This window comes from Ixodes scapularis, unplaced genomic scaffold, assembly GCF_016920785.2.
Source record: "Ixodes scapularis isolate PalLabHiFi unplaced genomic scaffold, ASM1692078v2 ptg000065l_1__unscaffolded, whole genome shotgun sequence".
Lineage (NCBI taxonomy): Eukaryota > Metazoa > Arthropoda > Arachnida > Ixodida > Ixodidae > Ixodes > Ixodes scapularis.
Window position 1 is genome coordinate 171,378 of NW_024609904.1, and position 20,480 is coordinate 191,857.

The following is a 20,480-nucleotide window of genomic DNA, read 5'->3' on the forward strand; positions in this document are numbered from 1 at the left end:
TATGTAGCGCCCCCCTCCAGTCCGCCCGTCTGCGGCCGCCTGGCTCGGTGGGCAACATTGTTCACCGCGCTAATAAACACCGTTGAGCACACGTGCTCCGGTCAGTCATCGTCCACCCTCACAACCAGGCTGCGTGTCGTCTCTCCTCGGCGGGTGCTTCGGCCCCCTTCGTCCACGTTCGAGAAAGATCGTGACACTGGCGACGAGGAACCGTGGCACTGGAGGCCACCAACGTGCACGGTTCGGCCCACGCCGCCGAGAGAGTCGCAACACCGCCCTCCGCTCCTGTCGCCATGCCGCTGTACGGGAGGCTCGAGCCGTTCGAGGGAGATGGGTCCGCCTGGCCTGTCTACGAAGAACAAGTCCACGTGTTCTTCGAGGCGAACGACACGCCCGAGGCGAAACAGCGGGACATCTTCTTGGCCAGCTGCGGGACCCGCATCTTCAGCCTCCTGCTCGACCTCCTCAAGCCGGCCGCGCCGCACGTCAAAATGCTGGGTGAGCTGCTCGCCACGTTGCGCTCGCACTTCAGCCCGGCGCCATCCACGCTTATGGAGTGGTTCCGCTTCAACAACCGAAGCCGCCGGGACGGGGAGACCCTCGGGCAGTTCGTCGCTGCGCTACGAGGGTTAGCGAGCACCTGCGCCTTCGGCGACCAGTTGGACTCGCTACTCCGGGACCGGTTCGTCTGCGGCATCAACAACCCTGCCATGCAGACGCGACTCCTGGAGCTCCCCGACCCCTCGCTGGACGACGCGGTGAAGGCAGCGCAGGAGATGGAAGCCGCAGCAAAGGACGCCAGCGAGATTGCGCGTGCGGCCGGCTCACCGTCGACGGAAGCAGCAGAAGCGGCGGTGAACAAGATGGCGACAAGGAGCGGTGCCTGCAGCCGCTGCGGTGCTGCCCACTCCCCCTCGCAGTGCCAGTTCGTCCAAGCACAGTGTTTCACGTGCGGGAGAACTGGGCACCTCGCACGTGTCTGCCGAGGGGGGAGGACGAGCGGCGGCCAGCAGCAGCAGCCTGGTTCAAGCCCGGGTTCCAGCCAAGCCCGCGGCCAGGGTGGTCGTCGCAAGAGAACGCGGCGGGGACGAGCGGCACCAGGTCCGGGTTCGTCTTCAGCCAGGGTCCACGTCGTGGCCGAGGACCCGCAGATTTTCGACGTGTGGCACACCAGGAGAATTTCATCGTCTGTGCCACCATACATGGTGTCTGCCGAAATCTGCGGCCACCCCATCACCATGGAGCTGGACACAGGGGCCAGCGTGTCTGTCATGCCCGGGAAGCTGTTCAAGCGGACCTTCCCCGGCGTGTCTATCGAGGCGTCTGACGTCATGCTGCGCAACTACTCCGGGCAGCTTTCCCAGGTCCAGGGTCGGGCCCAAGTCAGCGTTCGCCTTGGCGACAGGGAGGCAATCCTTCCCCTTTATTTAACCAAGGGGTCGTCGCCGACGCTGCTGGGCCGGAACTGGATTCACTCGCTGGGTGTTCGGCTGCCGGAGTACCAAGAAGCTGCGCTGCATGTGGTGAAGGACGTCTTGAGTCTCCTGACCGACTTCCAGTCCCTGTTCCAGCCGGGGGTGGGCACCTGTGCCGGCACGACGGTCGGCATCCACGTACCCGAGGGAGCCCGGCCTCGGTTCTTCAAGCCGCGTCCGCTGCCGTTCGCCCTGAAGGGCGGGGTCACCCAGGAGCGGCAACGGCTGCAGCGAGAAGGAATCCTGGTGTCCGTCAAGTCTTCCGAGTGGGCCGCACCGATTGTGCCAGTCCTCAAGCAAGACGGCCGCGTCAGGATCTGCGGGGACTTCAGGGTCACCATCAACCCCGTCGCTACCGTCGAAAAGTACCCGCTGCCTCGGGTAGAAGATCTCTGGTCGGCCCTGTCCGAGGGACAAGTTCTCCAAGCTCGACCTTCGAGATGCCTACCAGCAGCTGGTGCTCCAGGATGCCGCCCGGAAGTATGTCACCATTTCAACAACTATGGGACTCTTCCAGTACACGCGCCTACCATTCGGCGTGGCCTCAGCCCCAGCCATCTTCCAGAGAGAGATGGACAACCTTTTCAGGGGCATGAGGCACGTGGCGGTGTACTTGGACGACATCCTGGTTACCGGTACCGACGATGGGGACCACCTGCAGAACCTGCGCAAAGTCCTGACACGACTACAGGACGCCGGTCTCAAGCTGAGGCTGGACAAGTGCGTGTTCCTGACCCCCAGCGTGGAGTACCTGGGACACATCATCTCCCAGGCTGGCCTGGCCCCGGCACCCCGCAAGATTGAGGCCGTGCTCAAGGCGCCGAAGCCCAAGAGCAAGAAGGAGCTTCAGAGCTACCTCGGCCTCATCAACTTCTACAGGAGGTTCCTGCCCAACCTGTCGACGCATCTGGAGTCGCTGCATCGCCCACTTCATGATGGGCAGCAGTGGGCCTGGAAGAAGGAGCAGGACTTGGCCTTCCAGCGCAGCAAGGAGCTGGTCGTTAAGGCTCCAGTGCTGGTGCACTTCGACCCGGCCAAGCCTGTAGTCCTCACCGTGGATGCGTCGCCGTACGGGGTAGGAGCCGTCCTGTCGCACCGGGGTCAGGATGGTCAGGAACGCCCTGTGGCGTTTGCTTCTCGTCGGCTCCATGCGGCAGAGCAACGCTACAGCCAGCTCGACAAGGAAGGCTTGGCCCTCATCTTCGGGGTCCAGCGCTTCCACCAGTACCTGTGGGGCCAGCAATTCGAGGCGGTCACGGACCACAAGCCACTGCTGGGGCTTCTGGGACCTGACAAGGCAGTCCCAGTGCAAGCATCGCCTCGTGTGGTACGCTGGGCCTTGACGCTGGCAGCCTACAGGTACAAGCTGGTCTACCACTTTGGGAAGGACCTGGGACCTGCCGATGCCCTGAGCCGCCTGCCCCTGCCGGAGGTGCCTGCTGCCGTTCCAGAGCCAGCCGACGTGTTCCTGCTGGAGCGGGCCTACCCAGGGGTGCTCACCAGGACTGCGGTGGAGCAGGCGACCAGCCGGGACCCGGTCCTGCCTCAAGTGGTCAAGGCGGTTGCCCGAGGGGAGGAACTGCGTCACCAGGCCTACAGCCACAAGACCGCCGAGCTGAGCTTGGAGCAGGGCTGCCTGCTGTGGGGTTCCAGGGTGGTGATTCCACAAAGTCTGCGGGCCAAGGTGCTGCAGTTGCTGCACGCGGGGCACCCTGACATTGAAGAGACCAAGATGGTGGCACGGTCGCACGTTTGGTGGCCTGGCTTGGACCAGGACATCGTGCACCAGGTGCAAGGCTGCCAGGTCTGCCAGGAGAACCAGCGAGCCTCGCGCCACGTGGAGATCACCCCCTGGCCGTTCCCACAGAGGCCGTGGTCCCGCTTGCACGTGGACTATGCGGGATCCTTCAAGGGCCACTACTTCCTGGTGGTAGTGGACGCCTTCTCCAAGTGGGTGGTGGCACTGCCAGTCACCAGTCCATCGGCAAGCGCGACCATTGCGGCTCTGCGGCAGGTCTTCGCGGCGCAGGGATTGCCGGACATCATTGTGTCCGACAATGGTCCCGCTTTCGCTAGCGCCGAGTACCTGGACTGGCTGCAGAGGAATGGGATCCGCCGGATGCTGGTTCCGCCGTACCATCTTGCTTCCAATGGTGCAGCCGAGCGAGTGGTCCAGACCATCAAGGACAAGCTCAAGAAGAGCCAGCCCGGAGATTTCCGAATGCAGGTGGCCCGGGTACTGTTTCAATACCGGACCACACCGCATGAGGTCACTGGCCGTGCCCCCTGCGAGCTTCTGCTGGGCCGGATGGTCAAGACCCCCTGGACGTCTTGCATCCAGACCTCCGGTCCACGGCGCTCCTGAAGCAGCTGAAGCAGAAGCTGGCTGCTGACCGAGGGTGCCGTCCCGGGCCTTTGCCGGAGCCGGGAGCGTCGGTGTACGCCAGGAACTTCCGTCCTGGCCCACCATGGTCTGCCGGGCGTGTGGTTTCACCAGCGAGTGCCTCGTCGCTGCTCGTCCGCATGCCCGACGAGACCACCTGGCACCGGCACGCCGACCATGTCAGGCCTCGCTCCGGGACCTGGCTTGCACCCTCAACCGTCGCTTCGGAGGACCAGCCTGCAGGGGGCCCAACAGCACCAGTCGTGGCCAGCGGAGCGCCACCCACCCCGGAGGCGACAAGCATCGCCACTCCTGTGGCACCAGTGCCACCCCCAAATCCGGTCCCTGCAGCTCCACCGGGTGGAGCGCGACCGATTCAGGCAGCGCCCGGCGTTGCCACACCTGGCCCGTCGACACCAGTGCCCAGGCAGAGTGCACGGCAGCGGAGGCCACCTGACCGCTACTCGCCGGGGTGACCTTCATCGTCGACAGGCCGGGACTTTGCATGACCAGACGCCGAGATGGTGTCGGCCGTGCGCGCTGTGTATTTAGTTATTTTGTTTTTTAGAGAAACAAACTGGGGGGGAGGAATGTGACAAGTATGTAGCGCCCCCCTCCAGTCCGCCCGTCTGCGGCCGCCTGGCTCGGTGGGCAACATTGTTCACCGCGCTAATAAACACCGTTGAGCACACGTGCTCCGGTCAGTCATCGTCCACCCTCACAACCAGGCTGCGTGTCGTCTCTCCTCGGCGGGTGCTTCGGCCCCCCTCGTCCACGTTCGAAAAAGATCGTGACATTACTTCCTTTCCTCCACTGGCACCTTCATAATCATGTATTTATATGACACCTGCTTTGAGATATTGCTCTTGTGTTTAAGTTATCACAATTTTCTGTTGCTCTGTATTCTTGTTCTTGATACAGTCAAACCCACTTATAACGATCCCACATATAACAAACTATTGGTTATAACGACCAACTTTCAGAAAATATACGGATTCAAGGCTCTCCCCATTAAAATTTGTCCCGATAAAACGTCCGTTTTTCAAAGCATTATACTGTTGCAACGAACACAAAGTCCGCTTTCGAAAGAAAAAAAAAAAAAAAAAAAAAAACCCAAGCGGAAAAAGGAAAAAAAAAAAAAAAAAAAAGAGAGCAAAGATTAGAAGAGCTACATTCCGGGCGCGGCGGTCCGCGAGACGCTCAAGGTCATTTTCACGGCCTTGGCATCGCAGCAGGGGAGAAAACAACTACAAAAGCAAAAATGCCCTCCCGGGTCTGCTCCCGGATCGCGTAGTCTGCTCATTGAGCTTGCGCGGGAAAGAGAAGAGGAAGAGAAAGTCAACTCTCATACCGTGCTGCGTTCGTTTGTTCTACGTTTGCAAACTCAAACTCTGTATGCAACTCAAGAAGAGCTCAACGTTTGGTACAAGTTGGCTAGCCTCATCGCCATCGTGACAGTTTGTTTGTTTGCCATTTTGGTATCATGCACATTCTCTCGCGTCTACGGACTCGTGTCTGTCGTTTTAAGATGGGAAAAAAAAATCTTTTAAACGAAAGGGCATCACGCTGGCGGAAAATGACAACGGAGCAGCACTGCGTGGCCTCGCAATCCCAACCACCTGACGAGCTCGCAACCCAGTTAAAAATAACCATTGACTCCAATGAACCTTTTCCAAATACCGACGGCACCAGGCGGTGGCTGCACGAACCAAAAATCAAGGAAGTGACCTACCTCCGCTACCATCCATAATGGGAGCTACGTTACCAGTTGCTTCGCTCTCTGAGCAGCGTCGCGTGCCCAACGCAACGAGGTAGGCCTAGTGCGACTTTTAAGAAGGAAATCCGTAGCGTTCACCCAAACGTCGTGTTTTTCTTTCCGTCCACTTTCTTTTTTTGTGTAACACAATTATATATATGCTGCAATTACGTGTTCTACTCGTCGATTTACAGCCTCATTCCGAATTTCCTCGATTTTTTCGTGCCGACTTCCACCGCTTGGCATCGGGCGCTCGCGCGTGCGCAGAACGCTTCTCGGAAAGGTCCATTAGGATATTCAATTGGAACCAATTGGAGTCAATGGAATTCAATTGGTTCTGGGTCGTCCAACTGGTCATTCTAATTAGTTTCAATGTTTCCAATTGGTCACACCAATAGGCCATATGCGAAATTTAGAGCGCCATCTAGTAGCGCGCCGAGAACTACGTCCGCCATCTTGTTAGTGGCGAGAAAACGAAACCAGAGACCCGACCGGCAAAGACCCCATGTAAACAAGCGACCGCGCTTCATGCGAGAGATGCGATGCCAATGAATGCTGCGTTCCGCTGCGGATGCAGCGATAAACCTTCGATTCATGCATGACGTGAACGCAAACGTGAACAGGGTTCACGATTTTGCCTATTTTTTGTCACTTGAGACGCAGCTTTTGACGAAAACAATCGGTGACAACGCGAAGAAACATGCAGACGTTATCGCGCGGCGTGCAGCCATTTACAACTATTGAACTGAGCCCTAATCTTTTTTTTATAAGTTGTACCAAATCTGTTTATGACCTTTTTTTTATTTTATGTTCGTTGTAGTGTCGGCCTGCCTTTTTCTTGATGCGCAAGCAGCTCAATGCATGCGGACGAGACCAAGGCTGTTAAGCGAGGCAAAAAGTTGGCTGTTTTTATAATCTACGCCACCAACCATAATTGAAGATGCGTATGGTTAACAGTGGTATGGTTAGGTCACGGTGTAGGTTAGGTTCATCGCAGTGGCTAAAACTTCAATATCGGCGGCCTCAAAAATTTACGTTGCGGAAGCCAAATGAAGCAACAGGGCGGTGCCAACTCCATTTTACAACCTCCTTTTCTTTTTTTTTGTCGCAGCTGGGGTAGAAATTTTGTTTTGTGCAAAGAAGCTCAGGGGTAGTTTTGAGAAAGTCACTGCAGTTATTCTGCCAGGGTTGAACAAATCTCCATTAATAGCGCAACATCCGTCAACTGTGCTTGAGGTCAATGCTATCTGAAGCCAATTTTAGCCCTTTGCAACGCTTGCAAAATATTGCTCTGGGCACAGTTTTTTTTTAGAACACAGAGTGTTCCACCAAAAAACCTCCGCCAGTAAGAACTAAAAAAAAGGGGGGAAAAAAAAACTAATTTTGAGTTATGTATTTGCGTGGAGCAGTATACCGCTAAACAGTACGACTTCAAGCGTATTCGCATCGAAAAAGGAATTAAAAGTGTTCTCAAAGCTGAAAAGCATGACGGCATTTGCAAGATGGGCTACGGGGCGCTTCCATCTTGAATGATCGTGGCGCCGCCTAGCGTGCGGCGTGTCTCCGAGGGGCTGGTGTGGGTAACTTTGCCAATCGTCCAGCAAACCCAATGTGAATGCTGTGAGCGATTTCCGCTTTTACGTGTTTTGTTGACTTTTAGTAACATGTTTTCGGTTTTATTTGGTGGGTAGTTATCCCGAAGCCTTTTTAATCCGTTCGTGCGCCTTTGCGACCGTGAACAAGCCATATATATTTTTTTTCAAGCTCGTTTTCCTTTGCGAGCCGTGGCGATGGTTTCGACGAGCGACGCCTGGGATTCTTTGGATTTCTTGGTACTTGACGGTAAGCTTATGTAATCATTTTGTTTACAGAAATGTAGTATAATTAATTGTAGCATTCACATTAGTAAAACCTATCAAGACGTTAGGACCGCGAGATCGAACCGTTCATGCTTTGAACTGCCGTCATGCCGCGGACCTCGGCGCGACTCGGACCTCGGGGAGTTGGAGCATAGCGTTATTGCTGGCTGCGAACACGGTCGAGCATCGCGCTTTTAAGAGCGTGCTTCGGAGTAGTAGCGAGAGCTCCGGTTGAGTGACGACGGATCACGGCAGCGGTATGCTCAAACTCCACGCGCCCGAGATGTGCTCGGGCAGTGTGCTCGGGCAGATTTGAGGTCGCACAAAGAACTGCAACTTCATTGCACATGAAAGAAAAAAAAAAAAAAAAAAATTGAGTACGACAGTGTGCTAGTGCGGTGGAAAGGTGGAGGCCCATGCAGGGGTCCCCCCAGGAATTAAAATTAAATGTGGTGTCTAGAATTTTTTTTTTTTTTGGGGGGAGGGGGGGTAGAGGGAGGGGCAGGGGCAGGCTTGGCGAAGCGGGAGGCGGCATTGAGGTTTAGAAAAACAAGGGGGGGGGGGGGGTGTAGGGAAATCACTGGGCCCATGCATCTGGTGTGCCTACCGAACTGACCTATCATAGCCCTAACAAATAAAAATAAAAGGGGGGGGGGGTGAAGAACGATGACTACAACAATCATTTTACACAAGACGACAAGTTAAACAACCTTAAATGGCATGCGCTACATTATGCTGTAGTTTGCGAATGTCCTCTTGGCTGGCAGGAATCACAGCAGTCAGGGAGTCGGGCAGGTTTCTAAGTAGACATGACCGTGCTCGCTTGCGCTAGAGCTTACTGCCATTAGTTCGGTAAAATTACAATGCGGGTAAGCAAAAAATGTGCCACGCGCACTGCCCTTTAAACCGCCCAGTGGCGAAGAAAGAAAGACTCAATATAGGAATTCTTTCAACGACTTCGCCTTACAATACAAGCCGTTTTAAATAATGTCAATCATGAGCACGAACTGTTAAAATGCAGCTTTAATTAACTCTGCCTCATGTGATCACGAGTGGCACAAACGCATTATTGAGTAGCAGTGTCTGGAAAAACATTAACTATGCTAATTCTGTTTAGGAACAAAATTTCATTACAAAGTGAAATATTGCTAAAAATAGCTTCTTTGTCCTATATCGAAAATTCAATGTTGACCGATACTTGGACATACACGAGTCGTAAGCATTGATCGTCTTTTTTATTCCTTTCAGAATCGATGTCCTACGTGCATCCTAAGGAGGTGTCAATGTGGGAGGACAATATGAAGTCGTGGCCACCCATAGAGAAGCCGGATATCGTCTTCTACTTGGTCCACTCAAAGGCCTGCGATCTTCAGGAGGTCAGAGCGTACAAGAGCCTAGAGTCGTATCTCTACCTGACAAGCGGCCTCGTGGGAACTGTCCTTCACCACAGAATAAGCGACCAGCTGGGCTACTTCAAAGCAGAAGTGGGTAGATCCCAGTCCTTTAATGCTGCTCCACACAAGGCATGGGCATGCGTGCACACCACTGGTCGGGTAGTTACAGGAGGCTGTTCCTGCATGGCTGGCCAGGCAAAGGTGTGTAGCCATGTTGGGGCCATCTTGTGGAAGATGGAGCATGCCTTTGCGAACAAAATGACGGGCACAGCTTGCACCGACGAAGCTGCCACCTGGAACGGAGGTACCAAGAAAAACGTAACGCCAACAAGCCTCGACAACATTTCGTTTGGAAAGAATGAGCAAAACACAGAAATTCTTGGGACCGTAGATGTGCTGCAGTTTCACACACATGAAGAGTACCCTCATCACATTGAAGACGGCCCCCTTGCAGGGCTCATGAAAATACCAGGGACCTTGTTTCATGAGACACTGATGGCACCTCCACGAGACCCTCCAGCAGCACAAGACCCTTCAGCAGTTCAATGCGACGCAATACCTCTTGCTCACAGCAGCCACGAAGATGCGACCACCCTTCCAAACAGCTGTCCTGCCTGCTGGGAGGCATACAACGAGCTTGTTGCCATCAGTGCACCTAGTATGGACCTGCTCTGCAAAAAAACAGCGGACCAAGGCAACTGCACACTCTGGCACGAGAGCCGCCGCATGCGGTTAACGTCGTCGATGGTTAAAAGAATACCAATACTGGCATCAACTGACCCTTCCAAGGCTGTGAAGGACATACTTCACCCATCCTTTCGAGGGAATCAAGCGACGGAGCACGGCCGCCGCAGTGAGCCCAAAGCTAGGAGGAAATTTATGCTTGACCACCATTGCACCGTGCGACAAACGGGCCTGGTTGTTTGTCCGGAGCTCCCATGGCTCGCAGCCAGCCCCGATGGCATCATTGATGGAATTGACGCTCTTTTAGAGATAAAGTGTCCAAATGTATTGAACTGTGAAGACCTTCTAAATTCCGGAAAATACGACATAAAAAAGAATGGCAATGGCATTTTCGAGCTGCGACCAAAGGGAAGAAACAAGTTCTATTATCAAGTTCAGTTTGCAATGCACTGCACTGGAAAGACCGTCTGCCACCTCTATGTGTGGTCAGAGGGCCACGACGAGGTTGTAGTTGTCCCCTACAACAAGGACTTCATGAAGTGCCACCTACAAAGAGTGAAGAACTTCTACTTCAAGAGCCTGTTGCCGGCGTTTGTGGAAGACGTTAACTCTGGAAAGATAACGCTCTCAAATGAGTACAAGCAGCTTGCACGTATGTAATGGACCGAGGCAGACAGGCAGTGCAGTATTCTTTATTTTTTTATACAATGTGTGATGCTTGAAAGTTTTGGCAGTAAAAAGTTTGATTGATCAAAAGATAGAGGTACACTTAAGCATTCCTTATGAGTTGTGAATGCGAAAGCATGCAAGCCGCTCGTCCGCTCCCTTATTCGTCCCTCAATGTAGATTAAAATCTATACATTGAAATCCCACCGCGCCGTGAAAATTGGAACCCACTAATTATTCCAAAACTTAAGGTTTGACCTGAATAGCGAAATACTGAGCCCGCAAAAAATAAGTTATTTACAGTATATAAAGTTGAACAGGTGATTGCCGACGGCCCCATACTGGCAGTACCATGGAGTGAAGGCCAAAGCTGCTTGCTTGCCTTGTGAACGACACGTGACAAGGCGTGGAATGAGGACAGTAAGCTGCCATGGCCACTTCTCCAGGGTGCTGCCAGTATACAGTTGTCAGCAACCACCTTTTCACCTTCATATGGGCAAAGTGCTGGGGAGAACATCACTTTTTGATTAAAGGCCCCTTCAGGTTGCACAACCCTGCACATACAAAAACTATGTCGCTTGCAACCTTGCGATGCTGTATGGGGAGTGCTTGCTTCAAAATCCTGTAGGATTTTATCCTATTTATTGCCCGCTCTACGTGAATTCGGACAGACGCAATCCTCCTAGTCTCCGTCACCTCTTGTTCGGATAACTGAGCCTTCCCTCGAGTGAAGGCTGGCGTGTTGAGTGCTACTCCCTTCGCTTCCATTTCGGGGTCAAGAGAAAAACCCCTGTCGGCCATCACATGATCGCCATGTTCAAAGTGTGAAATGATTCCAGAGTCTCTTACAATATGCTTGTCCGACGCTCGTCCACCGTAGACCTTGGACACGAACATCACCGATCCGTGGGGTGCAATAGCCACCAAAAACTTCACAGTGTTGTGGCCTTTGTATGAGCTATACGTCTGTGCCCGAGCGAGCAATTTTTTCGGTCGCTGCAAGAACACCTCAGTGCAATCCAAGATGCAAGTAGTGCCTGCAAAACCATTCTCCTCAAAGGATCGCGGAATGTTTCTGAAGATAGTGTCTCGAGAGAGCCACACCACTACATTCCTTAGGACTTGCCCTAGTGTAGCAAGCATGGCGCGAAAAATGTTCCCTACAGTTGAAACCGAAACTGCAAACCTCCTCGACAGATCGCCATATATAAGGCCGAGCCTCAACTTCATTAGCGTGAGCAAAAGCTGCTGCTCAACAGGCATCATAAAATTAGTTGTAGCAAACTGTGGCACAACTTTCACCAACTCCTTGAAGACGTCTGCATGGAGACCGGTATAAAAAAAGATGTCTCGATCCTCAAGGCTATAGCCACTATGAAGAGCAGGAGTCGCAGCTGGAGCTTTGGGTTTCGAGTAGGCGTGGTCGCGATGGCATGTGTCTTCTCGCTGGACCCCCTGGCGGCACACATCTGACCGAATTTGGCTGCCATGATCAGTTGCCTGTAAACAAAATCAGTCTATCAATTGAGACAACATGCTTATCGCGTTAAGCAGACCAGGCTTCTGCTCACATCGATTCGGTTTTGAATTAAACCTACTGTGTGCTCAGGAGTAGACTCCCATGATGTTGAGGCCAAATCGCTTTCGACAATTTGCTCGACCTCTTGCATGTAGTCGGTGCTCTGAAAGGAACAACTTTTTATCCCCAGCACGCAAGATATGTTTCTCACATTAAGTAGATCCTGTTGCTGCCTACGTCACTTAGATTATGTATTAGACCTACCGAGTGTTCAGGAACAGCTGGCCCTGAAGTTGAGGCTAAAGAGATGATCTGCTCGACCTCTTGCGAGGAGTCAGTGCTCTGAAAGGAATGCAACAGCATTTTATGGTCACTAAAATAAGTTAGCATGCTTGATATGTTTATTACATTAAGGGGCCCTGCAACAACTTTTTGACTAGTTTTTAATTTGCACCGAACCTGAGCGGACTGAACGTAGTAACTTAATGAAACTTTTCTTTTCTCGAATTTCGCTTTATTTTAGAAGTTATAGGCAAATTAAAATTACAAAAACAAGCAAAAAAATAACCTCCTTCATGACGTCGTTGGTCGTGGCTTGAGTGATTGTGAACTAGAGGAGAGGTAGTGAGCTCAGCGAGCGCTCACGGCTGCCGCACTCCGTGTCAACAGCTCGAGGGGGCGCCACTAAAGCATGTGTTGGATAGGCTGTATGAAGCGGGCGTTCGGGGCGGCTTGCATTGCATCTGCTGCGCAATTAAAGACTCATTCGGCACTTCATTGGCCACAAATGACAGCAAATACGGGGTAAAGATCGGTTCAGAACAGGAGCCACTTCGCGCTGCCATACCGCCAAACAGCCTAATCGCAAGCCAAACCTGTGCCGAAGGCCTTCGGAATGCTCGGAACCGGTAGGACCCTCAAGCCGGTTACGACCGTAGCGCCACCGCGTACATCCCAAACCTTTCTACGCTCGCCGCTCGTCAATGCCCGATCCCACTACCCCTTCCTAGTATGCGCCGCCTTTTCCACCGCTTGGTGGCGGGTATGTCGACGAGTCATTTCTTGTTTCTGTACTTTATAAACTGCATTGGTTTCTTTTCTGATCTAAAATACTAAACAAAAACTACTCTCACAAAATAATTGAAACGGTTCGCGCCACTTATATTTTGTATTTCGACTAAAAAGAAGCTTTTCGTGGCTCTGACCAGTAGTTAGGCCAGGACCAAAGACCTCACATATCGCGCGCTTTCGGCACCGCGGGTCGCCCCCGTATGGGGAGGAGGTTTCCGCGTCGTCCCGTTAAAATAGGACGCAGTGATATTAAGTAACTCTCTCCGTGCCCGCTGGCTTGCCCGAACCCCAAGAGACGTGGAAACCGCAAAAAAGTTAGACGCTTAAAGGGACACTGACACCCCCCAAAATTTTTTTTTAATTATTTGCCAGGCGCTTCATTATGGTGTCGGAGGACTGCCCAATTAATATTTTGCAACAGAGTAGCATATTTTTTTAGTAAAGCCAAAAGACGCAACTGCTCAAAACCGAAACCGAAACCCGACGGAGGTCGGAGAAGTGGAGAGAAGAGAGCGAGTGGCGGAAATCACGTGGCTACACCCAACTGTGTTTTTTTTTTTTTTTTCTCCTTCCCGGTAGCAGACGACATGCGGCGTACGGGAACTGTTCGCCGTGGGATTTTTTGCAGTTATGTATGTTCCGCTCGTTGTTCTGTACTCCAAGATGAGTTGTTTTGTATATTGAGGAGTTGGAGATGAGTAGTGAGTGCCCGTGGTGAATTTTGATCGGCTCCGAAAAGAATACACCCAAGATGTTGCGTGAAGAGCTGGCTCACATGTCCTGCGTCCGAAACAGAAGTGGCATTGTGCGACAGAGTTTCGAAAGATCAACGGGATCGGGACCAATGGCTGGCTGCAATTCCTGTAGACCATTTACGGGCACCTCGGAAAGCGGACGCTACCTGATTTATATGCTCCTTGTATTTTGTGGAAAGTGATTACATTGAGTTCGCAGGTGTCAAAAAGGAAATCCCATACCATTTAATTCAGCGACGTGTCGTCCACAACATTGGTTTCTTCTTTTTTTGTGTGTGTTGTTTCTTCAGTGATAATTGGAAAAAAGAAAAGAAATGTAGCCATCGAAAAACACATGAAAAAAATAAAAAAAAAGTTTCACCGGGGATCGAACCCGATCGTACGGGTTCGATCTGGACGTCTTCCCCACTAAGCTACTGGGGCATATCGAAACAAGGGATCTCTTTCCTTAGTAATAATTCAGCCGATAAACTAAGTTGGAAAGTTTGCTACCGATTTTCCTTTAGCAAAAGCACTGCCGGGTCGAAGTCGGGATGCACCCCGCATTGGCGACATTCTCACCTTGTAAAGAAATCGTACGCGTGCATATTCAACTCGAAGTAGACACGTCGTGCTTGACGTTTGCGCGAGCGATGTCTTCAGCCACGAGAAGGGAGCGACGGCTCGGCGACGTCTTCGTGCAAATCGGCTTGGTGGTCGGGCGTGTCGTATGGGATGAAGACCAATTCTTTTGATCAGTCCCAAATTTCTCTTTCAAATGCAGACAAAATTCACCGGTACCGCGAACGACAGTTCTGAAATAGAGGTCCCACGCCCGTCGTCCGCTGCCATCGCGTCCCTGCGAGTCCCACGACACGCGAAACGACGCACGCACAGAATGCTTCCGGTTGTCTGTGAAACTTTTTTTTCAATCAACGTATTCGCAGCTTTTTAGAAGCCACAAAAAATGGGTTTCATATTTTTTTTTCTATTTTTAATATTGAGTGTGCGCCTTCAGTGACCCACGACTTTGATTAAATTTGGTGGTCGCATCGATACCTTAGAAAACGGCCCGTGACCGCGGAAAAGAGAGTGAGCGAGACTCGAACCGGCCAGTTCTTGATCGGCGGTTTTCGGGTGGAAAGAAACCAAATTTCGAGCCGCAAATTCTGTTCTGGGTAGATGAGCTCTCATATGTCACGTACAACTAAAAACCTCGGCGAGCATAAATACCCTGTCACTGTCCCTTTAAGCAGATAACGCTGCTGCTCACATTAATTGAAGTATGTATTAAACGTACCGAGTGTTCAGAAGTAGCTGGCTCTGATATGGAGGCCAAGGCGATGATGCACTCGACTTCTTCTGTGGAGCTGGTGCTCTGAAATAAATGCAACAATGTTTTATGCCCAATAATTGGGGTTCCTTGTTTTCGGAGTTTATTTTTCATTAAATTCAAAGGATGGTTTTCAGAGTTTATTTTTTGCCGAAGATTCTGAGTTTATATTTATTTGATTCCCAATTCTCGGAAATTCTGAGCTTAATTTTGCAGTGTTTCCTATTAAAAACAAATAAATAAATAATAACCAGATGTAAACGTGTGCCAGATAAAAAATAAAACGCGCTTGTATCATTTAAAATTTCTTCAGTTGAGTTTGGCGCAGGTGCCATTGCCATTGGCAATACTAATTTGTCCCACGACAAAAGTCGCACACAAATGTTGCTTCGATAAACGTCGGTACCTTAGAATCAATAAAGTCCAGGGGGTAGTGGCTAGGAAGCTCGTAGTCATACCCACCTATTTTATCAATCTAGAACGCGGCCGCGCGAGGTGGAGTGGTTAAGGATGTAATAGAGAAGTTTCAACTGCCCCTCTTCCCTATTTTATACAATCTTTATGGTCCATAGCTTTCACCGTTACAAAAACATATCCTCTCCTTTCTCTAAATCACAAATCGCATGGCTCAAACCAGAAACCAAAAGAGTGGCTTTTGTCGTGACCCGTATGTACAATGACCTGTTGCCCTGAATCAACCTTGACGAGGCAAGGAGTAAGACCCCATTTGACAACGGTTCGAAATTTGAAAGATAATTATGGTGGCATTTACCCAGGAACATTGACCCTGCGCTAATGAAATTGTAAAAAAAAAGTTTTTTTACTATTTTCTTTTTTTTTTCGGGAAGGGGGGAGCGGCATTGGCACATAAAAATTTGGTGTTTATCGGATAAATCCCAATTGACCAGAATTTTACCGGCGGGTAATGTTCTGAGTTTTTCGGACTTATCCCGAAACACAGAACCCTACCAATAATGTAAGTTACCATGCCAGATATGTTTATCCTAATAAGCAGACCATGCTGCAGCTTGCATTAGTTAGGTTGTGTAATAAACTTGCCGAGTGTTCAGGAGCAGCTGGCCCTGATGTTGATGCCAAAGCGATATAATTGGGTTGTGGGGATATTAATACAGCGTGTAGTTGGTCTGCCATTAAGGTTGCGACGAGTCACACGCTGTAGATGAGCAATTTAGCCAGTGCGGTACAACCGCTAGCCTGGGGTCTTTAACGTGCACCACGCAGTAGTGATACACGACCGCACGCCGGTACGATGCTCATCCAGATCGAAACGGGCAGGGGTGGGGCTCGAACCCAGGATCCCTGGGTTCTGCAGCGCGAGCTTTCGCTCCACGTGCGTCGAGCTGGGTGTGCGCTTTAGCCCACTCGGCCACCGATCCCCCATGCCAAAGCGATCTTGTGCTCGGCAGTGGAGTCGGTGCTCTGAAAGGAATGCAACAGCTTTTTATTCGGGGTGTGCAAATATTGATAATCTCGAATTCGAATCTAATATCAAGGGAAAGCACCTCCGAATATTATACTGATTATTGAATATGTGAGCAGTATGGAAAAATTAAAAAAAAAAGACGAACATGCGAATAATTTTGTTTTTATTATATTTTGGCCCAGTGATGACCTTTTATATTAGGAAGTAAATAAAACGATCTGTCTAGGCAGCATGTAAAAAAAATCTTCTAAATAGTCATTGCAACTTGACCAGTGATTACCCACATAAAAGGAGTAAATAAAACAATAAAACAGTCCATCAGTCCATAACTAAACAGCATAACAAAGATGCAACTGAAAATATGGTCTCAGAAATAGACTGGTATGACCTTAGAGTATGAAGGATACAACTGATACTGGGGCCATAGATAGATGACATTTAAAAATATACCAGAATATGACTATACCCGTTTTCACCTCAAGAAAAAAAGCAGGTTTTGCGCATTGTTCACATGCGGTGCAAAGTAGTTCTTATGACATTTGCTTGTCGGAGGAAACAGCAATGCTTTTGGTGTTTGGAAGGTGTGTGTCTTGATAAGATAACATAGATCTAATCTAAAATTCACTTACATGTATCTTAATTATCCACATAAAGAAGGAAATTAATAATGCTCCGCAAGGAGTCTGACTTTTTTTACGACGGCTCTTGAGGTGAAACAAGTATAGATAATACATATCAGATGTAACTTACAATTGAGTCATGCAAATTGATTGGCAAAACAAAGTGAAAAAGAAATCGAAACTACTCTGGTCTCATGAGGCAGATTTTGTGAAGTTTTTTTTTTTACGTTCAACGAAAACGGATACATAGCTTTCAGCAAATAAACGTATTCTTATATACTTCAGATTTTTCAGGGCATGTGCAGGGTACAGATTATTTTCTACTTGACCCAATATTCGCAGTTTGTCTGAATATTTGGCCGCAGCTGAATAATCGGGAACTTCTGAGCAGGCAATTCTCCAATCGAGTACGATTAGAATAAGGGAATTATTCAATTTATATTTGAATACTCGCACACCCCTACTTTTTATAGCCACTAAAATAAGCTAGGATGCAATATATGTTTATTATATTAAGCCGATTATGCTGCTGCTCACATCAATTCAGGTATGTATTAAATGTACCGTGTGTTCAGTAGCTGGCTCTGATGTGGAGGCCAAGGCGATGACGCGCTCCACTACTTGTGTGTAGCTGGTGCTCTGAAACAAATGCAACAATGTTTTATGCCCAATAATATGTTACCATGCCAGACATGTTTATCCTAATAAACAGACCATGCTGCAGCTTGCATTCATTAGGTTGTGCAATAAACCTACCGAGTGTTCAGGAGCAGCTAGCGCTGATGTTGATGCCAGAGCGATCATGTGTTCGGCAGTAGAGTCGCTGCTCTGAAAGGAGTGCAACAGCTTTTCACACTCAATGCCACAAAATAGTGCTGGACGTCGAATTTTAGGCATGCGAAGTTCGAGCTCTGAAACTAAAGAGAAATTGTGTCCTGCATAACCCCTGTGGCACTGGAGGCAATACATGTGTGTTCTCAGGGGCAGATTTAGAGGGGGGGTCCGGATGTCCTGACCCCCTCTTGATTTCTGTGTGTGTAAAATTTAGGGCGTAAAACGAAGAAGAGGGGGAGGGGGTTCCTAAACATATGGTACGCTGACCAACACCTGACCTCCCCCCTCAGGAAATTCCTGCATCCGCCCCTGTGTGTTCTAAGGATCAACACACAATTCCACATCCAGCTCCAGAAGACAGTTTCTTCCTCTGCAACGAAAATTATAATAGTATGTTTGTTCAGATCACAGACGAAAGCCAAGAACCAGTATTCAATCATGTCAGCGCTTACCTTTGTGGTCAGTGGTTCGCAACTGGCATCACGCACCAAACGGCGCCTCCCAACGACAACCTGTCAGAGAGCATAAGCGTTTTGGGCGTACTGTGTGTATCAGAACTGAGACACTAGTGTGATTAGGGTCACATTTACCTTACGCGCATACCCGAGAGAGAGCTGCGGGACGATATTTTCGTCCGTCTTCTCTCCAGCCACGAAATGGGCCGAACATACCTGGAATCGGGCATGAATGTTACGCAACAGGTAACGACAGCGATAAAGTTACGTTCCACGATAAAGACATGTTCTACTGACCCGAGTATGTTCTGTGGGCGTGAAATCCTTGCGGTTCAGCGCAGAGAGCCACCTTCCTTTCAATACCGGATCCTTGGGGAAGCGGTGGAACTTCACCACCCCGCAATTACATGACGTTTGTTGGTGGACAGCGCACAACTGCTGTCTTTAATTTTTTCTCTTTCGATGATTGTTTGAACATCCGAAAACAGCGCAGTGTACTCCCGACGACCTAGTTGGGTTATCCATCGTGCAGTCTACACGAAGTGCCTTGAAAAGAGCACAAGCGGGAAGAGCGCAGAACCGGCAGAACGCGAAAACAGAGACACAAGACCACCAGACAAAAGAACGACGAAAAAGACCTCGACAACCTCTGAGCAACGCCACAGAGCAGGAACTCTCGTTTGAGACGATGCTCGGTGGATGGATAAATAGTAACCAGAGCCGTATATGTAGAGAGTTTGGCCATTCGTTGGGAAGTATAGGAGACAAATGAAGCGGCGCCATTGGCCGAAAGCGGGCTGGGCGTGTTCCCAGGGCGTCTTCAGAAATTCGAATGTGACCAACCAGAAGCCGGAAATAATACCCTGGCGGTGGTCGCGAGCAACAAACCTGATAACTGCATTGGAGTAACTTTCGATGGCTGAAAATATGGTACACGTGATGTTTCAATCACACTCACTGATCTCAATGACAATTGCTGGATCGCGCTTGCCGCTCCCGCAAGTGAAGCCACCGGGCGTCACTCGCTTGGGATACGATTTGCCGTTTTTGCTAGCCTTTGCTGCGGTTTTCCAGCGTGCTGACGACACGTTTTGCTACTCGTTCGTCGTCATCCGCCGAAGAAGTTTTTTGAAGACTCTGTGTATTGTTGAGACTTTCCGTTGTGAACACGTGGAAAATTTTACGAAAGTGCAGTGTCGCAGGAAAAAGGCACAACGCGTCGAAAGGAAGGGCTGGCGGCGTGTTCAAAGCATCCTTGGCACGCCGAAGTGCCGTGTCTCTGTGCCTTCGCGCGCTTGGATACCGACCAAGAACCGACGCCGTGTGAATGTGTTTAGCGAGTGCAATGTGCGTGAAGCCGTATCAAAAGGTACAACTCGTCGAAAACGTGTCGCCGGTGTCGCGGCGTGATCAAAGCTTCCTTGGCACGCTGAGTGATGCATCTTTGTGCCTTCGCACGCTTGGATACCGGTCAAGAATTGACGCCGCGCCAAAGTTCTGAACGTGTGTCGCGCGTAGATGCCTTTAGATCATTTATATATATCGGCCACGGAGTTCTGGATCGTCCAGCTGTTCCGGTGAGTTGCTATCAATAAAAGGGGGAGATCTGTACGTATTCTTATGTTCTATATTAACCATGGCTATATCCCAAATCTACTCTAATAGATTCCGTGGGAGCACGAATAGGGCAACGTTGTACGTGGAGCCAGTGGGGTTTTCGAAAGCAAAAGTACAAGACGGCGAGAATGAAAATCTTTGAAGCGCGGCCGATATGGTCGTGTGCAATCTGTTGACCAATTACAATTAGGCGAGTCGCGTAGGTTGATAATAAGCCAGCACTGATCAGTGATGAGGAGCTGTTGTGCACGGTATTGTGTAAATCGTCTAAGGACGAAAAAAAGACGTACCTTCTCCCCATCCTCCGTCGCTAGTGGACGCTGGATTAAGCTCGTTCCTAAACCGCGAGGGGAAAAGACGCTGATCCAGAGGCACGAACAGCTTCACGCACATTGCACTCGCTGAACACATACACACGGCGTCGGTTCTTGGTCGGTATCCAAGCGTGCGAAGGCACAGAGACACGGCACTTCGGCGTGCCAAGGATGCTTTGAACACGCCGCCAGCCCTTCCTTTCGACGCGTTGTGCCTTTTTCCTGCGACACTGCACTTTCGTAAAATTTTCCACGTGTTCACAACGGAAAGTCTCAACAATACACAGAGTCTTCAAAAAACTTCTTCGGCGAATGACGACGA

General features: G+C 50.3%; 2 protein-coding genes across 2 annotated transcripts; one reads left to right on the plus strand and one right to left on the minus strand.

Moving 5' to 3' along the window:
* Positions 1-7,373: 7,373 nt before the first annotated feature.
* LOC121833925 lies at positions 7,374-10,309 on the plus strand. Its single transcript, XM_042287642.1, has 2 exons — positions 7,374-7,456; positions 8,722-10,309. Exons 1-2 carry the CDS (start codon positions 7,405-7,407, stop codon positions 10,209-10,211), a joined length of 1,542 nt encoding a protein of 513 aa, XP_042143576.1. The 5' UTR covers positions 7,374-7,404; the 3' UTR covers positions 10,212-10,309.
* On the minus strand, positions 10,147-18,752 carry LOC115313870. Its single transcript, XM_042287636.1, has 13 exons — positions 18,736-18,752; positions 18,525-18,669; positions 18,363-18,443; positions 18,225-18,284; positions 18,107-18,142; positions 17,695-17,766; positions 17,503-17,577; positions 16,288-16,314; positions 15,933-15,978; positions 14,842-14,921; positions 12,001-12,078; positions 11,816-11,899; positions 10,147-11,717 (listed from the first exon to the last, which is right to left on the minus strand). The coding sequence occupies exons 1-13, from the start codon at positions 18,750-18,752 to the stop codon at positions 10,734-10,736; spliced, it is 1,785 nt and encodes a 594-aa protein (XP_042143570.1). The 3' UTR covers positions 10,147-10,733.
* Between the last annotated feature and the right edge of the window lie 1,728 nt (positions 18,753-20,480).

What these genes read in the sequence shown, in the direction of transcription:
- LOC115313870 (XM_042287636.1), bottom strand. An exon ending in TAGCTGCTCCTGAACACTCG is followed by an intron (nt 17,578 to 17,694) that starts GTAGGTTTATTG and finishes CATTTGTTTCAG; the next exon opens with AGCACCAGCTACACACAAGT. An exon ending in ACTCCACTGCCGAGCACAAG is followed by an intron (nt 15,979 to 16,287) that starts ATCGCTTTGGCA and finishes CAACCCAATTAT; the next exon opens with ATCGCTTTGGCATCAACATC.
- LOC121833925 (XM_042287642.1), top strand. Translation starts at nt 7,405, where the DNA reads ATGGTTTCGACGAGCGACGCCTGGGATTCTTTGGATTTCTTGGTACTT. An exon ending in GGATTTCTTGGTACTTGACG is followed by an intron (nt 7,457 to 8,721) that starts GTAAGCTTATGT and finishes TATTCCTTTCAG; the next exon opens with AATCGATGTCCTACGTGCAT.